This window comes from Dendrobates tinctorius, unplaced genomic scaffold, assembly GCF_039654945.1.
Source record: "Dendrobates tinctorius isolate UK_male_01 unplaced genomic scaffold, ASM3965494v1 ptg000189l, whole genome shotgun sequence".
NCBI classification, from domain to species: domain Eukaryota; kingdom Metazoa; phylum Chordata; class Amphibia; order Anura; family Dendrobatidae; genus Dendrobates; species Dendrobates tinctorius.
Window position 1 is genome coordinate 4,836,422 of NW_027361856.1, and position 16,119 is coordinate 4,852,540.

Below are 16,119 nucleotides of genomic sequence, written 5' to 3' on the forward strand. Positions count from 1 at the left end.
CATCCCCTGGCTAATGACCCCCATCCTCTTACATGTGCTCACTACTCCCCCTTCCTGCCTATCTTACATCAGGTACCTCAGTTTGTTGACATCCCCCTGGAAGAAGAGGATTCATCAGATGAGGAGTATCGGCCAGAAGAGGAGGATGAAGATGAGACAGCTGAAGAGGTGAGGGTGTGCACTATGGGGCGGGGACCCTGCTGGCTGGGGGGTACGCGATGGGGCCCTGCTGGCCGGGGTTCAGGTCACTCATGCTGTGTCTTGTCTGCAGAGTCTGCTGGAGAGTGATGTGGAGAGCACGGCGTCCTCCCCACGTGGGCACAAGCGTATGAGAGGCCATTATTTCTTGGAGTCGCAGGCTGAGGAGCGTATGGATGGCCGGCAGGTAAGTTACCACATGTGGCCGGGGCAGACGTGGCTCAGGTGTGCATTAATTATGGGTGTTATCTGTCCATTCAGCAGGGCGCTGTGAATATCATCACTACGGAATCTGTTCCCATGGGGCCTCCTCCACCCCCCAAATTAAAGGACACCCCTGACAGTGCCTTCATGGATAAACTGCACGCCGTGGATGAGGAGCTGGATAGCCATCCAGTCACTATTGGGTCCTTCCAGGTACGCCCTGCCCCTCTGTCTGTAGTTCCCAGGTATGCCCTGCCCCGTGGGTCCCAGGTACGCCCTCCCCCTCAGCCCATGGTTCCCAGGTTCCACTATCCTCTGAGGTGACACTGGTTGATGCTTCTAATCCTGACAGTCCCTGGAAGAAAATCTCATCGCCTGCCGCACACGTTCCAAGAGGCCGCTGAAGAATGTGCCCATCGGTCAGCTGGAGGCCGAACTACAGGCCCCGGACATCACCCCCGACATGTATGAAGCAAACACCGCTGATGATGACAACTGGAAGAACTGGCTACGCGGCCTGATGCACGACGACGTGGGAAACGATGGTGAATGCTGGGGCTCTCGCACCCACCACCGCCTTCCCCAGTGCTGGGGCTCTCGCACCCACCACCGCCTTCCCCAGTGCTGGGGCTCTCGCACCCACCACCGCCTTCCCCAGTGCTGGGGCTCTCGCACCCACCACCGCGTTGGCGTTCCCCCAATGCTGCGCCGTCTGGCTCCCCCCACACTACCCTCTCTGATCGAGCCATCCAGGCGCCCCACTGTCCTGTCTCTGATCGTGCCATCTCTTGTTTCAGATGAAGCAGACGATGATGATGACCCAGAATACAACATTCTGGAGGACTGGGATGAGCCGGACACAGAGGACCTGCGCAATGATCGTGCCGTGCGAATCACCAGTAAGTGGGTGAACTGAGGAAAGGGGAGTGGTGGGGGGGGGGGGGTCCTTGGAGGATGGAGCTTCATCTTCTTCTCATTATTCTGATTGGCAGAAAAAGAAGTGAATGAGCTGATGGAGGAGCTATTTGAGACAGTGAGTACAGCCCCCTCTCCTTCTGCCGCCCCTCTCTCTCTCTTCCTGCCCCCGCTCTCTTGCCGCCGCTGCCCCCCGGTGGAGACACGAAGGGGGGTCAGTGGGTGCTCTAGACTGCTAGCCAAAACCGCATTGACCAGGGATCCTCCCACCCAACGCCCATTCTCCTTTAACCGTGGGTGTAATACTACCCCGACAACACAGGGTGAGGGTAAAACAGTGTGGAAATACTTCATTGAACCACTAACACACAATAGCAGACAGAAAAGTCCCAGCAGTGAGCCGGTCTGTGACTTCAGAGCTTTCAGGGCCGACTACCCTAATTATGGCATGCACAGAGAGGAGGTAATGACAAGCTTAGGAAGATGACAGTCCATTGAGGTAAAAGGCCAGGTGACTGGAGGGTCACAACCTGGCTTCTCCAACCATCTTCATGAAGCCAGATGACTAGTGGGTCCCAATCCTGACGTCCCCAAAAATATCCATGGGGCTCATGCGACCAGTGGGTCTAAATCCTGACTACCCCAAACGTATCCATGGTTCAGTGATGGTCAGTAGAGCAGATCTGTTTACTTTCTGAATGGACATGGTCTCCTAAGCTGGCATCTTGTAGAATGTCAAATCTGTGTCCCTCATGATGGAGCCATGATCTGGCAGCTATCCTGTAGTGTGTTCCTGGCTGTAGTTTTGTCAAGAGTCTTGGATATTTGGATGTATATAATTACAGAGGCATATGCCCTTTTTATAGTTCACAACTGTTGTCCTTTAAACCAGCATCCAGAGGTCAAGAAGATGTGATGAGGTTAACTCGCCTTGACTATATAATCGATTTGCATAGTTTTTCCTCCTCTCTTTTGCAATTCATCAAGTTAGCTGGCCTGCACAACGTATAATAAACATATCCGCAAACATCATTGTTCAGTGACCCTGTATCACTGTTTTGCAAAGATAACGGTACAATAAATTCTATCAGCTCCTACAGTTTAACCTACAAGAAGTCAACACTTCAGACTCTTGACCAACAGAAAAGAAATGCATAAATTCAAAGTCAACATATAGAGAAGTCTATTCCTCCTGGGTAACAGAAAATAGATATCTGGTTAAAGGGAATCTGTCACCCCTTTTTTCGAATATGAGCTGCCGGCACCGCCATCAGGGGCTTTTCTACAGCATTCTGTAATGATATAGATAAGCTTCCGATGTAAGAGAAGAAAAAGGAGTTAGATTATACTCACCCAGGGGCGGTCTGGTTCGGGTCCAGAGGGAGTCGCGGTCCGGCGCGTCCTATCTTGCAGCGATGACGTCCTCTTCATTCCTGCCCGTCACAGCTCTCCCGATGCCTGCGCACTGCAGGACTTTGCTCTGCCCTCAACAGGGCAGAGCAGTGCGCCTGCGCAGGAGCCACGACAGGAAGTAAAGAAGAGGATGGCATCGTATGAAGATGGGAGGTGTCGGACCGGACGGCGACACCCATCGGACCGGGGTGAGTATAATCTAACTTTTTTTTCTTATCTTTCAGGTTACATCGGGGGCTTATCTAGAGCATTACAGAATGCTGTAGATAAGCCCCTGATGTCGGTGCCGGCAGCTCATATTTGAAAAAGGGGTGACAGATTCCCATTAATGAAGATAAAATGCTGTCGTCCCCCTCCTCTTGCCGAGACCGCACCCACCTCTTCTCTCGCCTCCTCACCACAACACTGTGGCTTACTTGGATCTTTCTTCTCAGTTTCAGGATGAGATGGGAATTTCTCACTTAGAAGATGAAGGTGCGGATGATGAGGACGGTAACACTGAGCCACTGCTAGACTTCAACACCCCGCAAGCCATCACGTGAGTGACTGACAGCGCCTCCTCTCTATGGGGCAGAGCAGCCTTAGAACTGCTGCCACTGTTTGGGAAAGGAGGTAAATTAATGAAGTGGCGATGGCAACCCCTCTCCACATGAGTTGTGCTGAGCCAGGGCTGACCGCTGCCGCCCCCACACCACCAGGGCTGACCACCGCCGAATGCCGTTATTGGCCGCCAGGCCTTCACATTGTACATATCCTGGGGGCTGACCACACATACTTTCCCGCAGGCTGGAAGAGCCCCTCCTCACAGAGCAGCATCGCACGGTGCGGGCGCAGCTCGAGTATTTACGGATGAGGAAATCACTGATGAGGACAGAAGAAGAGAAACTTCCTGCCAAAGATGTGCAGACCCCAACATCTGCTCCAGCCCCCAAACTTTCACCTGTCATGAGGCTGAACTGCACACAGAGAGAAAGACTCCAGCAGCAGATGCAGCAGGTGCGTGAGGTCTGGTCCCCTGAGCCGAGTGCGGCCCTCAGATCACTGTATAACTTGTCCTCTGTGTCCCCAGCACGTCCAGCTCCTGACTCAGATCCACCTGTTGAGCTTCAGGAACCCCAAACTCTGCGCCGAGGCCGAAACCTCGCAGATCTACCTGGTGAGTAAGCAGCATGTCCGCCAGGATGAGAGGCAGGAGGTGGCTATGAGGCTGGATATGTCAGGGCACACATCGGACCAGCGGCAGGCAGTGGGGCGGAGGGTCTGTGGCTGGATGCGACGGGGCGAGCAGTGAGGTGGGAGGGGTTCCAGATGGATGCAACGGGGCGGGGGATTGCGGCTGGATGGGACTGGCAGTGGGGCCAAGGGATTGCGGCTGAATGCAAGTGGGCGAGCAGTAGGGCGGAGTGATGGCGGCTGGATGCGTTGGGGCAAGCAGTGTTTGTGGCTGTATGCGACTGGGCGAGCAAGTGAGGCAAAAGGGTTGCGGCCTGATTTGATGGGGCAACCAGTAGGGCGGAGTATTGGTGGCTGGATGCGTTGGGGCGAGCAGTGGGACGTTTGCATTTGGATGTGTCGGGGTGAGCAGTGGGGTGGAGGGGTTGCGACCTGATGCGACAGGGCAAGCAGTGAGGCTGAGTGTTTGCGGCTGGATGTGTCGGGGCGAGCAGTGGGGCGTTTGCGCCTGGATTGGTCTGGGTGAGCAGTGGGGTGGAGGGGTTGCAGCTGGGTGCGACGGAACGAGCAGCGGGGAGGTTGCAGTTGGATGCGTCGGGGCGAGCAATGGAGCGGAGGGGTTGCTGCTGGATGCGATGGGGCAGCTGGAGGTGATCAGTTGGGGTCTTGTGGTGGGATGTTCCTGTTAATGGATCTTCCTCTCTCTCAGGCTGAACTCTCCACCTTTGCAGACAGCTCATCCCTCAGACATGGGGTAGTGACCCCCAACTTCCAGAGCTTTTTCCAGGCCTGTAATCTAAAGGACGCTCTGCAGCTCATCCCTCTGGTTCATAGCCAAGTACCAGAAGACATTGAGCCCTCCAACCCTTCAAAAAAGACTGGTACGAGAGTGCAGGATGAGACATCTGTACGATGACTGCAGAGTTCTGTACTTCTACTGTACACAGGGGGTGGGATGAGAGATGTAAATTTTCAGCTAGTGCTTGGGGACATTCTTGTTTGAGGTTGAAGGCACTCCTGATATTTCCAGTGTGACCAGTTCTTCTCAGAAGCCAAGATCATGTGGGGTGTGAAGCCGTACCAAACAAGGAGTACCGCGAAGAGGCACCCAGAGCCTCCCCGGCAGCGCCCCAACGCTGGGGTGCGGCACGAGGAGCCTACCTGACAGTGCTGTGTTGGTATGGTTTGCCTCATTCCCCCAATGGAGAAGTGTTGGTTGGGACAATCCTGTGTATCGTCACTGACAGCGAGCAGAGGTTATGATGGTGGTCAGAAAATGATTAACAGGAAGCCACCATTCTGTCAGGATCTGTTGTATTGGTCTCCACCATCACTGACCAGTCTGATCTACTTGTTGCAGCGAATGATGTCCCCAGCCTGTCCCAGCGCACGGCTTGGATCCTGGCTACCCGCTCCGTCTTCTTGTATCCAGAGCTCCTTCCTGTGTGCGCCATGAAACCCAGAAGACCCCAGGACAGGGTGTTCTTCACCAAGGCCGAGGACTGGTGAGTTGTTGTGCCTGGCCCTCTCTGGCTGTGTCCCGTCCACTCACCGTGTGACCCCAGCTTCTCTTTTTAGTTTACTTGCTTTAGGATTGAAACATTTTGAGAACATTGATTACTGTAAGCAACTAATCAGCAAATACCTTATGAGCGCCAAAACGGCACAGCAGCTGTCCGCGCGAATCAAGAACCTCACCATGAAGAAGACGCCAGACAACATTATCAAGGTGGGTCACTGCCAGAAAGAGGAGAGAGGGGGTTGTTGCCAGGAAAAAATGCACAAGTATGGGTCCCTGCTGGGGAAAGGTTTGCTGCAGGTGGATAATGTGGGGGGATGGGTGGTTGAAGTCTCTCTGGGGCTATAGGGGAGGATTGAGGCCTCTGCAGGGTTATGGGGTGTGGGGAGTTGAGGTCTCTACAGAGCTATATGGTGGCAAATTTAGTTCTCTGTTTAGGAAGGGTCCTCTGCAGGGCTATATGGTGGCAGATCTGGGGTCTCTACTGGGGAAGGGGCCTCTGCAGGGTTATATGGGGGGGGGGGGGGGGGAATTGAGGTCCCTGCAGAGCTATATGGTGGCGGATCAAGGACTCTACTGGGGAAGGGTTGTCTGCTGTGTTATATGGGGGTTTGGGGGCCTGATGTCTTTGCATGTTTTCATGCCCCACACTTTTCTTACTGACAGCTTTACAAGAGAACTAAAATGCTGCCAGTGCTGGGTAGATGCTGTGAAGACGTCCTCCCTGACAATGCCCGTCCCCCAGTGGAGAGGGAGAAGCATCGGCTTCCATTCTGGATCAAGGTACATTGCCGGGCTGTGGTGTCCACACTGAGTTGGGTTAATGCCGCCCTTCGTGACACTTCTCTCCCTGCAGGCCAGCCTGAGCAGCATCGAAACAGGAATGAAGAAATCTTCTGGTTCCGGGTACCCCCTGCTCCTCCCACCAGAGATCTTGCTCACCCTCAAGCCCCTGCCCAAACGATTCTACTGGAAATCATGGTACCAGAAGAGGTCCATCTTAAAACCGCTACTGATCCGCCCCAACCCTGTGCCCAAACAAGTGGTGAAGCCCCCAGCCCCGCAGCCCCTTCCCATCAGGATTTTAGGGCAGGTTCCACCACTCATTCAGCCGGCAGTGACAATGCAAGGAATCGTCAACATCCAGTCGCTTGGGGTGCAAACGAGGTGTAAATCCCACCCAGTGCCATGTGTTACAGCCTCTCCGAGGATGTCTGCTTATTCCACAGCTGCTACAGCCCCCCAGACACAAGTAATACTGCCCCCCATCATTGCTCCAAGGCCAAGGAAGTCCCTCATTTGTGCATTACCTAATAGAAATGCTGAAGCGAAGACCCTAGGCGAAAGTATGACTCCCATCCTCCAGTCCACACCCGTTGTCTTCGCTCTTCCGCACGGAGCTTTAAAGTTTGTGAATTTGGCCTCGGCGTGTGGAGTCCTCCAACCGCTCAGTACAGGAAGTGCAGTTCCCATGACAACTGTGCTGCTCAGCCCAACCCATGTACCACTCAGCCAGACACCCGTCTCACCGCCTAGCGCTCAGACTGAGCCTGTGGTATCTAATGCCGATGACAAGAAGAGAGAGGACGACGATTGGGAGTACGTGTCCATCACCATAAAGGTGAAAGAAGAGTCGGCTGCTGCTCAGGGGAGGGATCAATCCACTGATGTCACAGAACATTTGACCATAAAGGAGGAGGAGACTGATGTGACCCCTGAGAAGCCACAGTCTGGACTGCACCAGAGCTTGACTGCTTCCTCTCCAGTCTCAAAGACTCAGGTTCCAGGAGATATGGAGGAGCCAGGGGAGGTGAACCAGACCCAAAAACCAGAGGGATCAGGGGAGTCCCCGAAAAACACTTCCTCCTCCGCCGATGTTGATGTGGAGATCAGCAGCCCTGGTGCAGCGCACAGAGACTCCCACAGCCCTGCGGAGGGTCAAGACTTGTGTAACGACAAAGATGCCCTAGAAGATGATGAAGATGAAGACTTTGATGACCTGACCCAGGACGAGGATGAGATGTCCTCTGAGGAGTCGGTGCTGTCTGTGCCCGAGCTGCAGGTGATATGCCAGGGTGTGGGTGGCAAGTATGTTACCTATAGCTATGGGTGGCAGGCTGTAAACCATTGCTCTAATTGCTGTTGGGTTCAGTGACACTATTTTCTGCTGCCAGGAGACTATGGAGAAGCTGACGTGGCTGGCATCAGAGCGACGTCTGAGTCAGGAGGGAGACTCCGAGGAAAACTCCCAGGAGGAGAACACTGAACCTGAGGAGGAAGAAGAGGAGGAGGAGGGTGCGGACAGTTCATGTCAGAAGCCGGAGGAAATGACGGATGAAGCAGGAGATGAGAAGCTGCTGCCTAGTCACCATCGCACACCGTCACCAGTGCAAGTGAAAACCAGCATGACCCCGACAGGTAGGTGCTGCCCTTTACTGCTGCATTGAAAGATGTGCCGCTGATCATGATCCTGTCACTGCTGTGTGACGAGGCGTTAAGCCACTCGGCGTCCCCTTCCCGCTGCATGATGGGACATCTGCTTCCTGCTGTATGATGGTATGTTGGGTTTTCTCGTCTCCCATGACGGCACACGAGGGGATCCGCCCAGTCAGGACAGGAACCCTACTGAAGATAAAAGGGGCGGTACCTCTCCCTCGCTTCAGTTGGGTTTCCTGTCCTGACAGGGACCCGTGTTCTGAAGATCAAGTACCTGCCCCTCTCTCGTGCTGGCGTGGAAGATCAGGCTGGTTCCTGAGCGCTGTGTGTCGGGAGGGGGAAGCGCCGTCCGCGGGTCCCCCGGGGGCTCAGCTTCCGAGCGGGCGCAGAAGCGGTACGGCTGGGGTCCTGGGGCTCTGCCGTGGCTGCCGCGCCGCCCTCTCCCCCTCTGCCGCGTCCAGAAGAGCAGGGCACGCTGGGAAAGGGGCGTGCCCGCGTGACGTCGGGAGGCGGCGCCGGTGATCCAAGATGGCGGCACCCATAGCAAACAACGCCGGAAGGCGAAAGGAGATCCCGGCAGCAGGGGGGGGGGGCTGTGGGGGTAACCGGAGGAGGCGGAGAGTGCAGTGGATCCCCCTTACATAAGGGGGATGACCACAGAAGACGCACTCATGCCCAAGGCTTCATGATGGAAGTGGGGCAAGACGAGCAGCGTCAGCAGCAAGAGCTCTCGCCAGATGCCAGGCCGAGCCGCCAGCATACCAGGAGCAGTCGCTCGAGTGGTGGGAGCGGCAGTCATAAACGCAACCGGCATGACTCTGAGACGTCCAGGAGAAACGCCACGAGTGCATCTGAGGAGCCTCCGAGATCGGTACCCCTGATTGACAGCGGTGGTGAGTGATCTACGTGAATGTCACCCTTATGGTAACGGGGTTCCATTTTCTCTGTTTGATCACTAGGGGTTGAGGAAGGCTAGCAGCAAAACCGAGAATGCGCCCTTTGCAAACACCTGCTAGCAGATCAGTGGCAGAAAGACCTCTGCGCTGACTGTATAAACAAAACTATACAGGAGGAGACCCCTGATTTGGTGACTAGCCTTAAAGAGTTAATACAATAGGAGGTGAAAGGTTCCCTAAAGGCAGCCCTTAGAAAGAAAGATAAAAGAAACCGTAGAAGGAGCTCCGATTCAGAGGCCTCGCCAAGGCACAAGGGGCGGAATAGATCCTTGTCCCCCTCCTCTTCCTCTACTTAGTCCTCAGAATCCTCCTCGGACAGCGATATAGGCGGCCGTCCATGTTTCCCAACGGAGGACGTGGAAAAGCTGGTCAAAGCTATCAGGGCTACAATGGGCCTTAAAGAGGAAAAGACTCCCAAATCATTAGAGGATGAAATGTTTGGAGGACTGGAGGAAAAGAGAAAACGTACCTTTCCTGTAAATGATAAAATAAAAGCACTAATTGACAGGGAATGGAAAAAACCAGAGAGGTCAGGGGGCTTACCTTCCACATCAAAGAGGAGGTACCCTTTTGAGCAAAAGGATTCAGAAATCTGGGAAAAAGTCCCTAAAATTGATGGGGTCGTAGCCAGATCCTCAAAAAAGGTATCTCTACCATTAGAGGACTCTGGCGTTTTGAAAGACTCGCTTGATAAAAAAGCAGACGGTTTCCTAAAGCATATCTGGGAAGCTTCAGCAGGTGGATTAAAGCCAGCGATAGCTGGTACCTGTACCGCTCGTGCCCTCATGGTCTGGCTACAACAAATAGAGGACCAGATCAAGGATAGAGTTACTAGGGACGAAATTCTGTCTAATTTGACACTGGTACACGGAGCAGCGGCTTTCCTAGCAGATTCCTCTGCAGATTCCGCAAGGTTGACAGCTAGAGCGGCAAGCCTGTCAAATGCGGCAAGATGAGCCCTGTGGCTTAAAGGGAGTCCCCGAAATTTACCATCAAAACATAGGTTATGTTCCATTCCATGTGATGGCCAATTCCTCTTCGGGAAAAAATCTAGAAGAGCTTTTGGAACATGCGGGGGATAGGAAGAAAAGCTTTCCCTGATTTCCGGGAGATAGAAAAAGCTGGGACTTTAAAGAAAGAAGAGGATCGGGCTATATGTTTAAAGGGCCCTCCACTTCCTCCAAAAAATCTCCCCAATGACATTGGGCCGGAGGTAGGGGGAAGGCTTTCTCTCTTCCTTTCCGCCTGGGCGAATATCTCCCCCAGTACATGGGTCCTAAACATAATAAAGGACGGTTTAAAAATAAAATTCATCCGTCCGCCCAGGCATACCTTCATAATGACACCCAGAAGGAAAGCCCAAGAGCAACAGCTGGCCCTGGAGACGGAAGTCTTGGAACTAGTGAAAAAACAAGTTCTACAGGAAGTCCCAGTGCAAGAAGGAAGGGGGTTCTACTCCCCCCTCTTCTTAATACAAAAACCAGACGGCTCTTGGAGAACCATTGAGCCTCCTCAGGTTGACAATCAGTGGGTAGACAATTGCTCCTTCAAAATGGAGTCAATCAACACCGCCACAAAGATCCTGTTCCAGCATTGCCTCATGGCAGTGATGGACTTAAAAGATGCCTACTATCACATCCCAATTCATCGGGAGTATCAAAAATATTTGAGAGTAGCGCTCTATGTCCAGGGACAGGTGAAACACTACCAATATATGCAGCCCTTCCGTTTGGCCTGTCTACAGCCCCCATAGTATTCACCAAAATGATGGCCGAAGTAATGTCTTTTCTTCGTTCCAGGGACATAGTGATCGTCCCATACCTAGACGACTTTCTTGTAATAGGGAGGTCAGAGTGCCACTGCGCACATCAAGTGAAGGAAGTGATAGCAATTCTAGTAGGACTAGGATGGATAGTAAACATCCCCAAGTCAAGGATAACCCCAGTAAAAGAGCAATCCTTCCTAGCGTTGATATTGGACTCCGAGCAACAACGCTGCCTCCTACCAGAGAGCAAAGTGACCAAGATAAGAGGCCTAGCTCGCACAGCAATACAAAGACCAAACATGACACTGAGGAACGCAATGTCCCTTTTAGGCTCGTTGACATCATGCATACCCGCAGTAGCATGGACGCAGTACCACTTAAGGCAACATACAGTGGGAAGTTCTGTCAGCACAGAAACAATTAAAAGGGCATTTAGAAGGCAAGCTATGTCTCTCAGTGGCTGTAAGAGATTCCCTGCTCTGGTGGACTGTAGAAAAGAATCTAGCAGCTGGTGTCCCGTGGCAAAAACCAGTCGAGGACATCATTACAACAGATGCGAGTGCCACAGGATGGGGAGCACACCTGAGATCCCACTCAATACAGGGGACCTGGTCCTCGCTAGAAAAGGATCACGGTTCAAATGAAACATTTCCTTCCTTTACTTCGGGGCCGCCACACCCGAGTCATGACTGACAATCAGGCAGTAGTAGCCTACATCAATCACCAGGGGGGAACGAGATCTCGGGGCCTCATGCAAATATTGTATCTACTCTTCCAGCTAGCAGAACAACATCTGTTATCCATCACAGCACTGCACATAAAGGGGGTAGAAAATATACAGGCAGACATCCTGAGTCGCAGGCACCTAAGACAAGGGTCCCTAAACCCCCAAGTCTTCCAACAAATAGTTCAGGCCTGGGGCAAACAAGAAATAGACCTGTTCGCTACCGCACACAACCGGAAGGTCAGGAAGTTCTCACTAAATCCAAGGGAAAACCCCTTCGCAGTAGATGCCCTACAAATACCCTGGAAGTTCATCCTGGCCTATGCATTTCCCCCGATAACAATGATCCCAGTAGTGGTCAGGAAAATCAGGGAGGATTGAGCGAGAATAATTCTTATAGCTCCGTTTTGGCCTAGGAGACCTTGGTTCTCCCTTCTGAGACTCATGGCGGTGACAGATCCATGGATATTACCGGAGATTCCAGACCTGCTTTCCCAGGGACCAGTGGTCCACTCTCAGGTGAAGGGCTTCCATCTAGCAGCCTGGAATTTTGAGAGGGTGCTACTGAGACGCCAGGGATTCTCTCCAGGGTTAGTCTCCACCCTGTTGAAAAGTAGGAAACCTATAACATCCCAAATCTACGGTAGAACGTGGAAAAAGTTCCTAGACTTCCTGGGGGAACCCTTGGGGGATGTAGGGCCAGTGGGACCTATCCTAGAATTCTTACAGTCGGGGCTACAACTGGGGTTAGCCACTAACACACTCAAAGTCCAAGTCTCAGCTTTGCGGGCCCTATATAACTGCAACTTAGCAGCCAATTGGTGGGTGTTCCGATTCATAAAGTCCTGTGGCAGGTCAAGGCCGGTCATTATCCCAAAGATACCACCCTGGGACCTCAGCCTAGTCTTGGAGGCCTTAACCAAAGATCCTTTTGAACCACTACTAGAGCTGTCACCAAAGCTACTTACACTTAAAACTGTCTTACTGGTAGCCTTAACATCAGCCCGAAGAGTGAGCGACGTACAAGCTCTATCTATATGTCCTCCATATACACAGATCTTGGATGACCGAGTGGTTCTAAGACCAGACCCGGCCTATCTCCCCAAGGTAGTCCAAAAGTTTCATAGGACTCAGGAGATCTCCTTGCCATCTTTCTGTAACAATCCTAGAAACCCTGGGGAGCGAAAGCTCCATACATTAGATGTAAGAAGAGCCATAGTACTATATATGTCACTAACTAGTCAGTGGAGGAAAGATCAGTCCCTTTTTGTAGCCTTTCAGGGTAGTAGAAAAGGGCACGGGGTAGCTAAGAGTACCATTGCCAGATGTATCAGGGAGGCCATTATGTTATCCTACTCCGCAAGTGGTGCTCCGGTTCCAGAAGGCATCAAGGCTCACTCCACCAGAGCCGTGGCTACCTCCTGGGCAGAGAAGGCTGAGGTATCGATTGAACAAATTTGTAAAGCCGCTACTTGATCCTCACCTTCCACCTTTAAGCACTACCGACTTGATCTGTCTTCCTCTACTGACCTAACCTTTGGTAGAAGGGTGCTGCAAGCGGTGGTCCCTCCTTAAGGTGTTTTATTCTACAAAAGTCTCTCATGTGTGCCGTCATGGGAGACTGGAAAACACCGAGGTTACTTACCGGTAGCCGGTTTTTCTGGAGCCCATGACGGCACCTGTATATTTCCCCCCCCCCCCCTTTTTCACTTCTTTGGTGTGCACTATAGTTTGGGTGCTTTTTTTTAGTTAGATATAATGTGGTGATAGTTTTACCATGTGTACTAACCCGGGGGGCCTCTCATGCTCTGTAAATCAACTGAAGCGAGGGAGAGGTACCGCCCCTTTTATCTTCAGTAGGGTTCCTGTCCTGACTGGGCGGATCCCCTCTCTCGTGTGCCGTCATGGGCTCCGGAAAAACTGGCTACCGGTAACTAACCTTGGTGTTTTCCCCAGTAGAGCGGCGCCGTGGGGGCAGCAAAGGCCAAAGCAGTCACCGCACCCGGAACAGAAGGGGCACGCGCACACGAGCCAGCAAGGACACCTCCAAACTGCTGCTACTATACGATGAGAAGATTCTGACAAAGGACCCACTGCGGGAGCAGAAGGACATGGCGTTTGCACAGTCCTACCTGAACCGGGTGAGTGGTTTGTGTCTGTGAGCGCCCCTGTAATGTACGCCCCACTGTAACCGCCTGTTCCCGCAGGTGCGCCAGGCTCTGCATGCTGCTCCCGGCACATACCAGCAGTTTCTCAACCTCATCTACGAATATGAGACAAAGGGAGACCAGAAGACAGCTGTGCATCTGTATGAGAGCCTGCGGCTGCTCCTGCACGACTGGCCGCAGCTCCTCCGGGACTTTGCTGCTTTTCTGCTCCCGGAACAAGCCTTGGAGTGTGGACTGGTCAGTGAACATATATCTGGGGGAGGGGGGGCAGATATCACACGGGGATTGGGGTAATCTGTGTCTCCACTACAGTTTGAGGAACAGCAGGCCTTTGATAAAAGCCGCAAGTTTCTCCGCCAGCTGGAGATCTGTTTTCAGGAGAACCCAGCCCAACATCAGAAGATCATCAGACTGCTGCAGAGCTGTGCGGAGTGCCCCCTGCAGGAGATGGGAAAGGTGTGTAATCCCAGACTGTCGCTCCCACAGACTCCTGTTCCATTTCCATGTAACTCTGGATTCTGTCTTTATAGCTGAAAGCTCAGATGTGGCAGCTGTTGAAGGGGCACATGCACCTGCAGGAGGAGTTCTCCCTGTTCTTCGATCAGCTGAGGCCACCGGCCAGCCGTATGGAGGACTTTGAGGTGGTGAACTGGACCGAAAACAAGGAATACATAGTGAGTGCCTGGCATAAGTCCCAATGTGCTCAGTAGGATACACAGGAGCTTTGGGCGCATACTTGTGATGACTTCTGTTCCTTTTCTTAGTTTGATGGCTTTGAAGAAGTGACTATACCCGACGTGGAGGAAGAGGAGGAGCAGCAGCACCCAAAGGTGTCTGCAGCGCCAAGGAGTAAACGAAGGAAAGATGCTAGCCATGGGTCAGATAAGAACCAGGAGAATTGTAAGGTATGGTCCCCATCCTGGGCAGATAGTAATCGGGTGAGCCCTTCAGAGCTTGTCCATGTGCTGTATATCTGAGGTGGCTGTCAGCAGAGTGTGCCTGGACCTCTGTCCTTCGCCTAGAGTCTCATGGTGGACGAGGACATTGCAAAGTTTCTGTAATCAGGACCGATAGCACAGCTATAAAGTGGTGGTGCAACAAGTAGGATCCTAATCCGTAATCGCATAGATACAAAGACTTGGCGCACACACAAACTGATTTCCAGTGAAAGATGATTTTTAATATACAGTACATACAGTAGACGTTTCGGTCACATTGACCTTCATCAAAGTACTAAGTATTGTACTGTTGTGGTTTACACATTCCTCTGATACAGAGCCAAGAGATTTGGAATCCCCCGGGAATAGGGACATAAAGCACAGTTGCGGAGTCGATCCAGTGAGTGTGCTGGGTAAGGGCAATGACGCGGCATCCACCGCGAATCAGTACTGATTCGCGGTGGATGCCGCGTCATTGCCCTTACCCAGCACACTCACCGGACCGACTCCGCACTACTGTGCCTTATATCCCTATGTCCTGGGGGGATTACAAATCTCTTGGCCCTGTATCAGAGCAATGTGTAAACCACAACAGTACAATACTTGGCACTTTGATGAAGGTCAATGTGTCCGAAACGTCTACTGTATGTACTGTATATTAAAAATCATCTTTCACTGGAAATCAGTTTGTGTGCCAAGTCTTTGTATCTATTGTAAAGTTTATGACCTGTGGGCCCACGCTGCTGTGGGAATAACTAGGAATGCTTTCATGTGAACTGAATAAAGCTGAAGGTTGTCACTTTTCTTATGGGGGTGATTGTAGGACGGTGATTTGCCAGATGGCGGGAAGGAGTGTCCATGTTCTTGTCATGAAGCGGTGGTGGAGCAGAGGATGAAGCGCTGTAAGAGGAGGATGTGTGCTCTTTGTGCCAGTAAGGTGAGTAATGTTTGCGCCTTGCCTGCCCGTACCTGCCTCTCGCTCACACTGTCTCGCATTTAGGGCTGTGATAGTCGTTCCCAGAGACCGGCTGATGCGGGAGCATCAAACATGAAGGATGCAGGTGAGCTGGGTAAAGCTGTCCATGTATTTTGGGGGTCAGTGTTTTGGTTTCCTTAAAATAACCATTGCTTTCTGTTGGGAGCAGGAGACTGCAGGATCCCACTACCTAAGAACACATCTTCTGATGATCGGGCTGAGGCGCAGGGTCCCAGCATTTCAGTGCAGCGATCACGTACTGGTGCTGACACAGGTAGAGTGAGGCATCAGACCCGAGGTACCTCATCTCGGGGAGCTAGGAGACATTATAAACTGACACAATGTCCCAGCCCCTCTGGACCGGAGCTTCGAGATGAGGCTCCTCCCCCAACCTCCTCTGCTCTATTAATTCCCACCCTCGAGGAGTCTTCCCGCCTTCAGGTGACAGTCCAGGAGGAGCCGACCCTAACTATGTGTGCCAAGAACATCAAGGTCAGCTCCAGCGGAGAGAAGGTCGTGCTCTGGACCAGGTAGGTGCTTACATCATGTGAGGGGGTGGAGGCTTTAGATTTTTGGGATGGGTCTTGCTCTGTGTATAGCACCCTCCATGCCTTGTTTTTGTTGGTGTAGGGAAGCTGATCGGGTGATTCTCACCACGTGCCAGGAGCAAGGGACGCATGATGACACGTTTACAGCTATCTCTGCCCAGCTTTGTAACAAAAGCCCCTCTGAGG

The 16,119-nt window shown here is 52.5% G+C and overlaps 1 protein-coding gene across 3 annotated transcripts in view; it reads left to right on the forward strand.

Moving 5' to 3' along the window:
* The window catches only part of GON4L (gon-4 like), a 31,266-nt gene that overhangs the window by 14,535 nt on the left and 612 nt on the right, over positions 1–16,119 (forward strand). The window contains exons 8-31 of one of the 3 annotated variants that reach the window (XM_073552298.1): positions 73–168; positions 272–385; positions 460–615; positions 755–947; positions 1,200–1,301; positions 1,395–1,435; positions 3,165–3,268; positions 3,516–3,726; positions 3,800–3,886; positions 4,613–4,784; positions 5,264–5,408; positions 5,482–5,632; positions 6,089–6,205; positions 6,279–7,484; positions 7,597–7,840; positions 13,263–13,444; positions 13,511–13,708; positions 13,784–13,927; positions 14,002–14,145; positions 14,236–14,376; positions 15,233–15,346; positions 15,410–15,470; positions 15,555–15,915; positions 16,016–16,118. In XM_073552298.1, the coding sequence (XP_073408399.1) occupies positions 73–168; positions 272–385; positions 460–615; positions 755–947; positions 1,200–1,301; positions 1,395–1,435; positions 3,165–3,268; positions 3,516–3,726; positions 3,800–3,886; positions 4,613–4,784; positions 5,264–5,408; positions 5,482–5,632; positions 6,089–6,205; positions 6,279–7,484; positions 7,597–7,840; positions 13,263–13,444; positions 13,511–13,708; positions 13,784–13,927; positions 14,002–14,145; positions 14,236–14,376; positions 15,233–15,346; positions 15,410–15,470; positions 15,555–15,915; positions 16,016–16,118 (4,587 nt within the window). Of the gene's footprint in view, positions 1–72; positions 169–271; positions 386–459; positions 616–754; positions 948–1,199; positions 1,302–1,394; positions 1,436–3,164; positions 3,269–3,515; positions 3,727–3,799; positions 3,887–4,612; positions 4,785–5,263; positions 5,409–5,481; positions 5,633–6,088; positions 6,206–6,278; positions 7,485–7,596; positions 7,841–13,259; positions 13,445–13,510; positions 13,709–13,783; positions 13,928–14,001; positions 14,146–14,235; positions 14,377–15,232; positions 15,347–15,409; positions 15,471–15,554; positions 15,916–16,015; position 16,119 lie in introns of all 3 variants that reach the window. The other 2 variants (XM_073552299.1, XM_073552300.1) reach the window with 2 other exon arrangements.